At 43.9% G+C, this 14,832-nt stretch overlaps 1 protein-coding gene across 1 annotated transcript; it reads left to right on the top strand.

The window, feature by feature from the left end:
• The first annotated feature begins 12,526 nt into the window (after positions 1-12,526).
• Positions 12,527-14,060, top strand: amigo3 (adhesion molecule with Ig-like domain 3). The gene has a single exon (XM_053425556.1). It carries the CDS (start codon positions 12,527-12,529, stop codon positions 13,913-13,915), a length of 1,389 nt encoding a protein of 462 aa, XP_053281531.1. The 3' UTR covers positions 13,916-14,060.
• Positions 14,061-14,832: the final 772 nt, after the last annotated feature.

Below are 14,832 nucleotides of genomic sequence, written 5' to 3' on the forward strand. Positions count from 1 at the left end.
GACGGAAATCAGCAAGAGTGGGATTTCTCCTTCCCTTTTCCCTTTCAAAAATCCCTCTGTGCAATGATGCATCAACAGGGTGGGGTTGACAGGCCGGTGACCCACCTGCACTTCACTGGTGCTCCTCTTCATGGCAATTCCTTTATGGTAATGTCCACCCCCGGGGTGCCATTTGGCCGCCTTTGCTGACTGAGGCTCCTGAGAACCTGTTTAAAGGCCATCAAATGGATTACAGACTCATTATCAACAGTGCTGTGTGGCCATAGATGCCTGTTGTTTACACCACATTTCTACTGTGTCAGCCACGAAACAAATTCCGAGGCAGGAGAGTGTTTTGTGTCATTTTGGGATTGTGAGAGTGTGTGTTAGTGTGTTTGTGTGTGTCCAAAACCCTACACAGAGAGGGAAAGAACCTGCACTAAAGGCATGGTTGATCCAGTTTTACACAATTTCTGGAGTAAGCAAACAGATTGGCCACCGAGTCGACCAACAGACTTCAGCTTCATGACCATGGTGGGGAGTTATCCTCCAATACACAGCGGCAGTATAGTCGGCACTATATAAAAACGAATGGCTATCGCTACTTTATTTTGTTTCCGCTCCATTTTTCTTTTCACTGCCCGGACTGCAGTGCTGTACTTAACACAGATACACACGCCGACCGCAAACAGCCACCGTGAGGCGCGCTAGTGTGATGTAATGTGACATCGAGTTTTTCTGAAGGTCTGGGCTCAGTGACGCCAAACGTGAGACGGTTTAACATCACTACCCATTAAGAATTTACCTGCGAAAGGTGACGGGAGGACTCAGCTTGGAAATGACAGCACTGGCCAGAGGCTCTGTAAATCAGATTGATGATCCATTTTCCCTGCCCCGGGGCCACAGTAATGTAAGGGCTCGGGATCCGCCGAGGCTGCACAGAGACAGATGGGACCTTGTCGGCTATGACCTCGCTGAGCCAATATTTCTCCCAGGCCTTGTCTGTTGCCTCATCATTAAAGGTGCCACGGCTATTAACATTGCGGGGATACTTCAAAGACACTGTTTATTTGGACAGCCCAGTATTCGGGGCGAAGAAAAATCACAGCAGCAGATTAACAAGGCAAAGAGGGACTGTTTGGCAAATGGTGTGTTTGTGCGTGTGTGTGCGTGTGTGTGTTTAGTTTTTTTTCAGAGTTGTTGCCTGTACAATCTTTGAAAATCATGCAGACTGTGCAATTCAGAAACGTTCGAATCCCTGACACAGTGTTTCTGTGGCTGCTTTCACAAAGATTGTCTCATAGACCTCGGCCAGGCTTCGTTCTCTCTAATTTGTCAAATGTCAGTTCGACAATTGAAGAAAAACAATAAGAAAAAAAAAAGAGACTGACCCCCCTGACGCCCATGTTTCCATAGAAACAAGCGGCGACTGTTGCCGGCCAGTGTCATCAATTTTGGACGATGGTGAATTGTGTCATATCTGCTCTACAGCGTCTGGGGCACATGATCTATGACAAAGGAAACACACACTGCTAGCCAGTAATGCCGTGGACTGTATTGTGTTCCTTCTGCCATTTGTATTGGTTACTCATGATGGATCATTACTATTCATGGCTGTTTGCTGTGTAACGTGAAGAGAACTAAAGATACTCTGTGTCATCCAGGAACATGTTTTTTCGCCTGAGTCACGCTTTTGTACGTCATCAAACTGGGTCGTTTTTTTGGGGGGGTTTTAATTGAATGACCCCTAGTGGCCAGAGATAATAATGTTTACAGAATATATGAAATTATGCCATCACATCCAGCTCTCATGTGTTATCCAGACGCCCAACGTGGCAGTTTATTTGAACAAGTGGCTCTTTTGCAGCTTTGTGCGATTTTAAGCCTCGGAGCACATCCACTGACATTAGGGACGGATTGCGATGCCGCAGTCAGACGGGGGAACATGGTCTAGGAAGCAATTCTGCGGGTCACTGTTACTCATCAGCAGCCAGTAAGAGAGAGATAAGGAAATAATCACAAGTGAGAGGCGAGGGCCAACTTCAACCAGACTGCACTGACAGATGGGCTCCCACGTTTGTTCCTTGCTACCTCTCCTCTCATATTTTATCCAAACTAACCAACGATGCCTCTGCTGAGATGCGTCAGCTTATGGAAACAAATTAGTATTTTATAACCCAAACTCTACTTTAGAGCTTAGGATACAATAAAGCAGAAGAACCCCCCCCCCCCCCCCCCCCCTTCCAGCCCAAACTCCCTTATCTCCAGTTTCTTATGTCTCATTAGGTTTGGCCTGTGATGAGTGTTTCGGGTTTTGCAGGGGGGAGAGCAATCTATTGTAATAACGTTTCATTTTGGAGAGACTTTATCAGCAAGCTATTAAAATTTTGATAATGAAGAATACTGTATATCCCCCTAGTGCCCTTGTACTGCAGCGTACACACAGCACAACGGCACACAGCGGGCGGTAATCATTGTGTAATCGCTCAAAAAACATCTAAGCCCCCCAACCCCAGCCCCTGATATTTGCTGGATTTGCTCTGAGCAATAAGTAAATTCTCCTTGTTGCTTTAGGGCCAGACTGAATTGCGAAAAAACATTCTGCAGCTGGTGCATCGAGAACGAGGAGGAGAAGCTGCAGCAACACAACCTCTGATAATGATATTTGCTAAGTTTAAGGGTTGCCCTCTGCAGGCTACACAATCAGTCTCACTCAATCCTGTAGTTCGAACATGCCGCCCCCCCATCCCCCCCCCTTCTCTTTTTCATTTTTCACAGTGTGCGGCTGACAGAGAGGCCGCGTCGTTCCTTATGACACCCCCCCCCCCCCCGAAGCGCTGCATCACTTTTTCCTTTACATTTTGTAGAGTTGGTGTCTGCATTAGAGAATAATCAATGAGAATCACTGCAGGTGAACAGCATGAGTCTAACCTGTTTATTGTGTTTACTCCATGACTCCACTATCCGCTGCGATACGGCAGGTCTGGCGCTGGTCGGGATTCGGTGTCCTGCTCAAGGACACTTCAGGAGGAAAGATGCTGATGTGACAGAAGCCGGGACCTACACTTTGTCGTTAAAGCAACTGCTTCTTCATTACAATCCCTGCTACTTCATCGTGAGTGTAGGATGCCAATATGTGCTGTATGTTCACAGCTTCCCTCAACATGAAGGTATAATGACCCAAATTGCCCACAGGGAACATTAAAGTTTTATCTAATGTGTTATAATGGAGTCATGCAGACTTTGCTGAAGGACAGTTTAATACATCTGAAGCATCATCTATCTGATGGGGTTGCTAACTTGGACAGGAGACTTTTTATTAGTTCTTCCTGAAGTGCCAGCGATACATCACATCCTCTGAAATACCCAGAGGCTTTCAAACCACATTGGCATTTTCATTGTAACACATTTGCAATAATTAACAGAGCTAACTTTTTTATTGTGATTAATAATGGAGTGGAAGATAGCATTATTGGGCCACACATTAAATTGCACTCATTAAATGGACTTTCCTGAACGCACCGACTCGGACTACTAAGTGGGACTGTGGAAAGGTCAGGGTGATCATTATATAATTTAGCTGGAGAACAATTATGAAATGGCCTAATAAGAGTGATTTCTAATGAGTGGTGTGGGTGAAACACCTCCTTTCTTCGCAGAGCTTATTTATCTAATTGTCAACGTGTGCATTGTCAGCTCAGCGCTTTACATCGATCCAACACAACCTGTTTCTAAAGCCGAACCAAAAATACATTTTCCGGGGGCCGATGCTGATGGGAGTAAAAGGACATTTCTGATACTGATATATAGGCTGATATTTATTTTTTAAATAAATATTGGAAATGATTTCTAAAGTTATCAAAACCCTTTATGACAAAGAAATGTAACTAAGGGGTTGATCTTTTTACAGTGTAACCCTAAACCTTATTATATAACTATAAATAAAAAGACACAAATGCAACAAAATATATCCAACTTGAATTCAGAAAGAAAGCATAATTATCCGTATAATGTAAACATGAACAGTCTCTGATCTTTATGGCATAGTTTATTCTTTAAAAAAAATGTTTTCATCTTAACCTAGGATACTGGTATGTCTGTGAAAGGCTCATATTAGCCAGTTCCTTTCTGATAAATCGATGGTGCTCTACCTGTTTCTAATTCCCCAAAGCAACGCTGTGTCTGCACTGAAGCACAATTACTACTTGAACTTTACTTGCATCGTCAAGTCCAAAGCAGTTTAGTGGTAAATATTGAGCCTTTATCCGTGTATAGTCAGGACTCCCTGTCACTTTTAAGATGTGTTTGAGTTGTTAGCAGCTCCACCAGCCAGTTTCCCTTCAAACATCCCAGAGGGTTTCTTTCAAATAACTGGTTGAGCCCCAGCAAGGTGAAATTAGCCAATATTTCACATAGAAAAAACAAAGACCATAAAGAAGCCAAAAAAATAAGTACAAATTTGTGAAGCAGAGCCTCGTTTGTTCCTCCTCTCCACTCATCTCATTACCTCCCCAGATGTATTTTGTGACCCGGAGGGGGCTGCTGGATGAAACTACCTTAAGGTAAAATAAAAAAAAAATCAGCTCTCGCTCCACTGGCTGCAACAGTGAAAGGCTACACACAGATTTATGCATAGGTATAGATGAATTATGAATGTGATATATAATCATACATCTGTTACAGCAGTGGCGTGTTGTCAGGGCAAAGAGTGTTTGACCCGTTAAAGCTATAAATAGACATCAATTAAACGACACTGAAATGGAAGCGATATCTCTCCTCAAATCTGATCTCAGAACAGCAGTGTGTCCTATAAAAGATCTGATCTAGCCTGCAGACATTCATTTTGTAATTTACTGCCCACTTGTGGGGGCATCAGGCTATTGTCTAGGGAAGCTAGCTTGACTTGGAGCCATTTTATCTTTTGCTCCTGTCGTGTGTGTGTGACCGAGGCCCGTTGACAGTGACTGGGGGTTTTCGAGCGGAGGGGAGAGCGTCGGCAGCTCTGTGTAAAAGTAACAGTGTTGAGTTACAGAGGCCATTTTTCTAAGAAAATTCACTTTTGCTGAATGTATTTTTCTGATAATACCTCGATGTTTACTTGTCAGTCAGAATTTTTACTATTACATTTGTTTTCAAACGGCTCCATTACTCAACTGACTCACGGATGTGGATTCTTCCTCCGGGGCTTAACTTAAACCCAGTAGACGGACATAAGGTGCGTTTTTTAAAGATTTCCATTTATAAAAGAAGCATTTCAATTTAGTGTGTGAAGTACAAAGTGGAATTGACGAAATATATTTTGAAAGTTTGGGCACCTTGTAAGCTTTGCTACAAATACACTATTTTCCCTCCTGTGCAGGAAAATGCCTTTGAAGAGAGCAAAGTTGGGAATGGTTCCAGAAGACCAACTCTCCATTTTGCCAGCTTCAGCACTCAATAGCTCCATGATTAAAGTCAGTCTATTTTATTGATTGAAAAGGAAGGAGAGAAAACCTCGAACCATTCTACTCCTCAGTCTTCGCTTCTCCATCTGTAAAAGTGGTGGCAAAGCCTCCCTTGACCATGTCCAGGCAATTTGGGGCGAAGTGGGCCTCCCCTGTTGCAGTCAGTGACTCTGGCCATGCTCTGTTACCTCATCTCATCAGCTGGGAAGGTATTGGTGCTTGTAGCTCCGGAGAAGGCGGCCACAAGTTAAATTGAGTTACCTGTTCAAAGATGGTTTCATTTTCCGGAGATGGCCCCGGAGATCCTTGATGGAACGGCTAACTGCTCATCACCCCTCATGTCCCCCAGTGTCTGTCTGAGCAGAGCGGCGGCGGTGACACAGCGATAGTGGCGTGGCTCAGGCGGTACAGACAGCTTGCTATGGGACTCATCACACTGTCTCCACCGCGCAGTGCAGTCACGTAAGACCTGCTCCGCATAAGATAGAGCTGTTCCTGTCCCTCAGCTTTGTGAAACAGCATTGGGTTTCTCTACTTGCCATTTCTTTGTCAGTCCATGTGTAGAGATCATATACTAACACAAGTTTCTTCCAGACGTATTCGCTGCTTCTCTCAACGCCATTCAGAAACCGCACAGCCGAGGAGAGAACAATCGTCTGCAGTCATGCTCCATATACAGGAAGATGCAACCACATGGAATCCGGAATTTCAAATGATACGCGGGCAATAAATTCCCTGAGTGATAATATAATGATTCATTTTACGACTGCGGTATATATGAAATCTCTATATTATATAAGTTAATCCTTATTGATCAGGATATAATGAATTTTTCAGAGATAGGTCAATGTAGCATAAGTGATATGGAAGGTGAAGTGGATTGAGGCTTGGCCGCATGTCCTGTCTGTCTCTGTTGATAACCACAGGGCAGCGAGATGAAAGGTGGAGGGGAGAGGTTTAAAAGAAGTGATGTGGAGAGATAAGAGTGGAGAGGATAAACCAGAGGAGAGGAGTGGAGGGTGAGATGAGAAGTGGCAGGAAGCAAAGTAAGAGAGCTGGATGAAGGTCTAGTGGACGAGCAAGGGGAAGACAGAGAGGATGAAAGCAGAAGAAAAGAAATGACAAAGAGAGATGACAAAAAAAGAGTGGAGAAGCAGGAGAAGGAATAGGAGACGCCGACAAATAAAAGTGCAGGGGAAGAGAAGACAGCCCGCCACCCCATAGTCACGTCACACTCTATGCTCTGTTCTGCCCCATAATGTTTTATAGCACAATCACTGATAGCACAGTATTCAGTAGTGATCTAATTTCACAACCCATATCCTTCAGTAATGTGAACACAAAGGGAGAAGCAGAGCCATTAGCAGCGTCCAGTGCTCATCCACTGCTACTCATGCATAATTGGCTTCCATGGAAGGAGGCAAGAAAGGGTAAACAGCAAGCAATCATATTAACTCCTGTGAGTCCTAATTGAAATCCGTTAACAATGAGCGCAGATGATAGAGGCTGAGGAGACGTGGGGCTGCTCATACCCCGGATCCTCTCTCCTGCACGCCGCTCTCCGTTGTTGACACGCCTGAAAACGTGGGTTTGCATCGTAATCAAGAGTTAGGTCTGATTCCTGTGCTCACGGGTCACAGACACGCAGCAGCCAAACATCTGCACATGCAAGCATATAGGTGAGATGTTACCTCGGTTAGACAGAGACTGATCTTTTATTTTCTTATTCAAATCGGCTCTGGTTTCTGTTGAGTGGACAGTTTGGAGCAGGTGGATCTGATATGGGGAGAAGATTATTCAGGCCTGTCGAGAGTATAATTAACAACAATTTGAAATAAATCTTCGAGGAATAGCAAAACATTTTGTGGAAATATTATTATTCAGAGTTGGATGAAAAGTAATGTGTGTTTATGTTAAATATGAAGCTACTACAGGCCACTGATTGATTAGGCTATCGCAAACTGGAAAAAATACGAATCAGCAATGATAAAAACAGATCAATCGAATTAACTGGACAAGTAATGTTCTCTTTTTAACTTGAATCTTTGTTACTTTTATCCAACAAAACCTGAAGTCTGAAATGTACTTATTGTAGGGAGACCACTGCACCTGGCCAAGTAATACATGTACACAACTCCCAAGTGAAACCACAAACGTGTCCTAATATGGTATTTTAACGATTAGACAAATGAGATACAACATTAAGGTTCATAAAACTACAGGAGCCGGTATCTATCACCTGTGGTCTAGATAGACTTTGTGTGTTATTCAGCAGAACAGCAAGAACTACTGGGCGAGTAACCATACAACTCAATGGAAGGATGTAGTATAGATCCGAAAAGACAAAGCCATTCAATTTTGGTGTAGATCTGGATCAGTAGGAAGATACAAGATTCTTCTTTCACTTTCACTTTCTTTAAGTGTGTGTGTGTGTGTGTGGGGGGGGGGGGGGGGGGGGGTCATTTGAGTGCCAATCTTCTACACATCTACTACGCAAAACATAACAGTACAACAATGTTAATAGTCTGCATTTATTTAAGTCACAAGTTAAAACTGTTTGTTCATGTGTATGCTATAATTGTTTTTATTATAGGCCAGTATATTGTTGGATTCCTCACAAATATTTATACCAGTATTGGCCTCCAGTATTGGACTAGACAGGCTAGTTAATCAAGTAGTATTTTTATTTTAGTTTTTACCCAATACTTTTGATTTATTTCTATTTTTCTCCACAGTATATTGTTTCTTTGTACGTTCATTTGTATTCTATGGGTTCTCTTCCTTTCGCTCTAGTAGTGATGGGGAAAGGGTTGAATGCACTGGATGCTTCATCATTCCAGTCGGGTCTTAAACCACTAGATGGTGTGCTTGTCTCTCCCCACATCCACGTCACGACAGCCACCAGATGGGTTGAGTGATAGAGCTGTTCCGTCTGTGAAAGTAATGTCTGTGCATCTCACACTAGGCAACACATAAACCCGCCTTGTCGCCAGATTTGGGAGGTTTACAGGTGAGACGTTCTCAGATAATGCACAGAGGCCGCAATGAATGCAGAGGCACGCGGAACAATCGAGCATCTCCTCCTGACAAGGAAATAATCTCCCTCTGTTCAGGACTCCTTTCCGACAAAGAGCTCATCCAGACAGCAAATTCACCCACCAAGAGAAGAGGAATAAAACTCTATCTACCGAATCTTTATCCAGGCACTGACTCACTCATACTTGAGAGACTGGCTGCCAGCCATGCTAACAAAAGGCTGTTGAAAGGCAGAATAAATACTGAACAAGGGTGCGTGTGTTCAGGTTCAAGGATTCATAATTGGCAGACAAGGCTTTGGAAACCCTTCAGGCTTCAGGGCGTGCAGGGTTCCTTTCAGATATTTCTGGTGCGTTAATGTGGCAGACAGGCCTTTCTCTTGTCACGTCACTTCGTCAAAATGTTAATAACAAATATGCAGCAATGTTTACCCCCTCTCCTGGTTCAATTCTGTGATTTTCAAATGCATTGCAGCATTTCAGTGAATGAATTAATCCACCGCTTGGATTATTTTGAATATTGATGGAAACTAATAACAGAATAAATGTGTTTCTGCATACCTGCATTCCTCTGCGTCGGCATTCACCAGAAATATTGCCGCAATCTCAATTTGTGTATTATTGAGCTTCGCTGCTTCTCAAGGGTGAGACAAGAGCAGCCGGTTCCCTGTGCCGCTGTGTGTTTCTTATTTCCCCTCTTCTCTTATTCTCTGCAGCAGATGGTAAAGAGAAAATCACTTTCTGCTGGGGGCAGGATGCATCAGGGTCAGGGTTTAAGCTTCGAGGTCCACTCTGAACCTGGCTGATTTGACAGCGCTATTTTGCATACGGGACACGGAGTCTCATCAAATATATGCGGAAGACCGAGGCGGGATTTGCAGAGCAGCTTGATACAAAGATACTGATGAGATTAGGGATCTTACGGAACAGCAGGCCGGAGACGCACTGTCCACTCTGACAACTTACACATCGAGGAAGATGTACAAACGACTGGAGAGTCTTGGAAAGATGTGTGTTTACTACACTGAGATGAAGAAGGTGTTAATATTGACACGCCAGAGGACCTCGCTCTGCTGAAACTACAAAGACTATTACGCCATGATGAGAGGCAATCGGCAGGAAAAGGCAAAAATAATTGTGCCATAATTAAGGTGAATAAGTGTACACAGAAACTCGTCCGTCTCTCCGTCTCGTTTGTCTGTGCTCTTCCTCTGATTGAACTCATCTCAGAGGACAATGACAATTGATTGCACTCGAAGATGACGGATCCTGCACGAGATGGAAGTCAATACTGAAAATAATGAGCCACTGAAATTCACAGGTTATGTCAACAGCAGCGAACACAAGGGCTGCTCGAGGAGAGGAACATATTCCCTGCACAATTATACTGTAGCTAAAAACAAATGTAGCCGGTGAAATCATGCTGGCACAATAATGCACCTTATTTAGATGCCTCGTATTTATCTGAGCGCACCAAACCATGAATCATTACAAGCTTATGCAGATGAACATACTGGTTTATAGGGCTTATTTGAGCCGTTTACAATTAAGGACTTATTACTACATACATGAGTGGTGCAGCCAATTCAACGAACAGGAGTAATACACAATACCTTAAAACGATGAGGGATGAATATTTATATCAGGCCAGAGATCTTCTTTGGAGTGGGATTTGCAGGACAAATAGACAAATTATGTTAAGGCTATTTGAGCAAGGATATAAGACCATATACACATAACACCTTCAGGAAGAGCCTGTTTAGATTCCCTCTCTAACATATCTCGTACATGTGTGGGCGTATGTATTTCTTAAATATTCCACCCAAGCTGATGACTAGCCTGGGGACAAGATTGTGTGTAATGCCACAAAGCCGAAGACGGTGATTGTTTGTTCATTTCAACACAAATATGTCAAACTTCCGTTCTTGCCCTTAATCCTACTCTTAAAAACAATTTCCACCTGAAGCCTCACACCTAACATCCAGCGTCGGTTTCCTTCATCCACCTTCCTGTCAACTGCACATCTGCTCCCAGCAGCCCACCTTTTTTCCCAACGCTACCCCCATCCGGCGAATCCCGAATCAAAAGGAGAATCGGCTATGTGTCTCTGCAGAATGAATGAATGAGTGAGCGAGGGAGTGGGAGTCAGTCAAAGCCCCAAGCACGTATAAGAAGGAAGGGGGGGGGGGGTGTTCACGGTGAGGAGGTGGCTGCTGGGAGGCAAAGCTAATTCACTGTGACAGAAATCAGAGCTGTCAGGACCACCATGACCAAGCAGCATGGACGGCATATATCCAGTCAACCCAGCAGCTGAGGGGAAGCAGGGACGTCGGGGCTCAGGAAGAAAGCCGGGGATGTGCTAACACACAGCATTGAGAGGAAGAGAGTGTGTGTCAATGTGTGTGTGTGTCTGTGTGAGTATTTGAATGTGTGGCATGCAACAGCCATCCACTCAAAGCCACAAAAATAGAAACAACAATGTAAAGAGGCACACGGGTAAAAGGACAACTTCCGAGCGAGAAAGACTTTCAACTCAGATTCCTTCAAACTTCACAGAGACATGAGAAACGGGAGGACGGGATTCGTCAGATTCAAAATTCACCAAAACAAGGGCATTTACAAGGATCCACACAGAATCACACAAACACACACAGACACACATACACACACATTAAACAATAAAATAACTACAGTAGACAAAGCAAAATGTCAGTCCTCTGGGAATACTAGTGTAAGGTTACAGGATAACAAATGTAAAATTCATGAGGAAAGCTGCCATGTAATACAAACTGTTAGTGCGCCGAATACAAAAAAATGTAATGGTATAGCTTATTAATAGAATATTGTGGGGAAACTGATATTGCTGAGCGTGAGATAGAGAGGGAAAGCAAGCCACCAGTATCATTACTTAATGATGCGAGAGAGAGAGAGAGAGAGAGACACGAGGCTGGTCTCTTAATGACACGGAGAGGGAGGAGGGGATTGTTGGAGATTAAGAGAGCTCTGTGCTGTTTGTTATACACTGCAAAGCACTGCAGCATGTTTGTTGAGCGGCACTCTCATTTGGGATGAAGAGAAAGCTGGTAGGGGGACCTGAAACTTGGCTGGGAGGGAAAGCGAGAGCATCGTTCCGAGGAGCAGATAAGGATTAGGGCAGCAATGTTGTGAGTATTCATTGATCGGCTGCAACTTCGGGAGAGAGGAAAGGCATGGGACAGTCGGAATCTTATGTTGTTGCTAATCAGTTTACTTTGGAGTCGGGTTCTGGAAGAGTTCTCTCTTCTTTTTGCCCTCTTTTTTTCCTGTTTTCTAGAGGGGAGAATAGGATTAACTAAGTCAGCCAATTTTTTCGCTTGTCTGGAAGTGGTATGAACTTTTCCCCTGTGTGTGCTTTCAAATTCATTTAGGCTTTAAATCGTCTGATGTCGACTGAGAGAAAACATCTTTCTAAAAGGTGAAGTATTTACCATTTTAAATACAGAAGTTTCATCGTGTGTTTCAATGTTTCCTGTTTCTAATGATTTAACTCACAGCAACAGTATTAGACAACTGGTTTATTTTGGGGAAATTATGTTAATCATTAGGATACTCATATAAATATCAGCTTTGTTTTTGGCATCTTAGATAGGTTTAGGATTGTCTGTCGCATAGAACAAGACATTTCAAGGCTTCGGGAGAATGTTTTACATCTTTTCTGACCTTATACAAACCCATACAAACCAAATGATTGATTAAATAAACAAGAACAAAAATCAGTAGATTAACGGACAGTGAAAATAAAAGCCGTAACCCTTCAATGATTACAATACCCAGAAAGACATGTATTATTTATTTTAGAATCAAAAAACTGAAGATTAAAAAAAAAAAAGAGGATTTGTGGCTTGTACACTGACGGATTTTTCATCTCTTGCCACAAAAATTCCTGTATGTATTAACCTCGTGGTCATCTTGTAGGTCAGCTGAACAGGTGGATCTTTTTAATATATAATGTGGTTTCTCATTTGATTGTTATCTAACCAGGGAGAGCTTAACGGAGCAGAAACCTTGAAGGATTCCACTTCCAGAAACATGACCTCTGGACTGTATCCAGGACCTCTGCTGATGCTGCTCTGTCTCCTCCACGTCTCTGAGGAGACCTGCCCCTCCATTTGCCTTTGTATATCTGACACAGTGAGCTGTAGCTCCAGCGGTCTGGCCAAGCTCCCTCGGTCCCTGCCCTCTTTCTCCGTCACCCTCGACCTCAGCCACAACCATCTGTCCTGGCTGGGTCCGGGCAGCTTCAAAAAAATGCCTCGACTGGAGAACCTCCGAATGGCCCACAATCAGCTCACTATCCTGGGCCATGGGGTGTTTCACAACGCCTCCGGCCTCAGGCACATTGACCTGTCCTCCAACAAGCTGCATGTGGTGGAGCAGCACTACTTCGAGGGGCTGTGGAGGCTGGAGGAGCTCCTGCTCTTCAATAATAAAATCACTCAGGTGGAGGCCAGCACACTGAGTGGCCTGAGCAGCTTAAAGAAGGTCTACTTCAGCGTAAACCAGATCACACACTTCCCGTTCTTCTCCATCCAAGACCACACTCATCCCTTCCTGACCATGCTGGACCTCTCGTCCAACCGAATGAGCCGTTTGCCCTGGGAGGATGTGAAAGCTTTGCCCGGGCTGGTGCAGCGCGGGCTTTATCTCCACAACAACTCTCTGATCTGTGACTGCTCCATGTACAGTGTGTTCTGGCACTGGAATCTGAGGGGTTATGACTCACTGAGGGACTTTGCGGATGAGCACACCTGCTCCGTCTACGGGGACCAACGAGCAACTATCCAGTTCCTGCAACACAACCGCTTCTTCCACAACTGCACCGTGGAGAAGGCCGTCTCGCAGCCCGTGATCGTGCTCCTCTCCCATGTGTTGGTTTCAGATGGGGACAGGGTGCGTCTAGACTGCCAAACATCCCTAGATAGAGATAGTACAAACCTCTCATTTACATGGTTGTCCCCCAGCAAGGGGTACGTCACCCAGACCAGCATAAATGACACGCTAATTAGCCTGTTTCCTAATGGTACCTTGGAGATCGAAGCAGCCAAGGTCAATGACTCAGGACTGTACGTGTGCACAGCTGTGGATATTAAACAGGGACTGAATGCAACACGTGAGGTGAATGTTACGGTGCGGCTGCCTGCGGGAGAGACATTCAACACTGGCTACACGACACTGCTTGGCTGTGTGGTGACCATGTTCTTCATCCTCATATACCTCTACCTGACTCCATGTCGCTGCAGCTGCTGTAAACAGCCCAAACCTCCAGTAATCCCAAATGCAACCTATGACCCCAGCACCCTTACGTCTGTTTTCTCCCACTCCACAGGAGACCACTACAAAATCCAAACTAATAAGCATGTAGCGTTCCTGGAGCCGATGCTAAGTGAAGAAGGAACAGAATGGCCACCAGAGAGCTGATTCTGAACAGGGTAGTTGTTCTTGCCAATTCATTTTTAGAGGAGAAGAGAGAGGACTTTGGGACAATCCTCAGGAATTAAGTGTTGAGATGTTATAAGAACTGAATGTTAATGCAGTGAAGAAAAGAAAGCAATATCTCCTGTTCCAATTCTGCTCTTCTCTGTCATCGAGCTCGGAAGACGAAATGAAAGTTTCAACTTTGCTTTATTACCCTCAATGAACTGACACCGCTAAATCAGAGGGGAGCCATTATCAGCCCTAAAAATCTGTTAATAACTTCTGTGAGCTCAGGTACAGTGGGGCAGGATGTATTTCTCGTGGGATCAGTGGATGAAACTGGCTCATTTTTCACAGAAATTGTTTAACAAGGATTAAAAGCTCTGGAAAATGCATTAGGGTTATGACTGTAATGGACCGGAAGAAGTAAGCTCAGTCGATTTATCTTGGATGACTTTGGGTGGGGTTTAATTAGTTGCACCGCAGTAAACCATATCTCAAAAAATATATAATATACTGCTTTAACATTGTAGGAAACTCCTGAAAACATTTCTTCCCTGTTTTCCTAATAAAGTGATCAGTCCCCTTAGATCACTTATTTTGATTTTGAAGGCAAAATCATGATCCACTATCATATAGAAAAGAGGAATTAAGATACAAAAGAATTGCAACATGACAGTGTCTGTGTGGAAGCTATGGCTTTTAGTGACCTTTCAAAAATCGTATCTAGCAGAAAACAGAGGGGTATCCTGCCGTGATCCATCATATATATTCATATCTCGCACAAACCTGTTGCATTAATCTGGCAGCGAAAAACAATGACGCTTTATCTTGGCTTGGTTCATTTGGCAAACAGTGAAGAACAGAAATCAGTGAGTGTCAACAAACCAGAAACACACGGCAATTGGACTGCTCTTCAA

The sequence above is a fragment of the Pleuronectes platessa genome, chromosome 6 (assembly GCF_947347685.1).
Source record: "Pleuronectes platessa chromosome 6, fPlePla1.1, whole genome shotgun sequence".
NCBI classification, from domain to species: Eukaryota; Metazoa; Chordata; class Actinopteri; order Pleuronectiformes; family Pleuronectidae; genus Pleuronectes; species Pleuronectes platessa.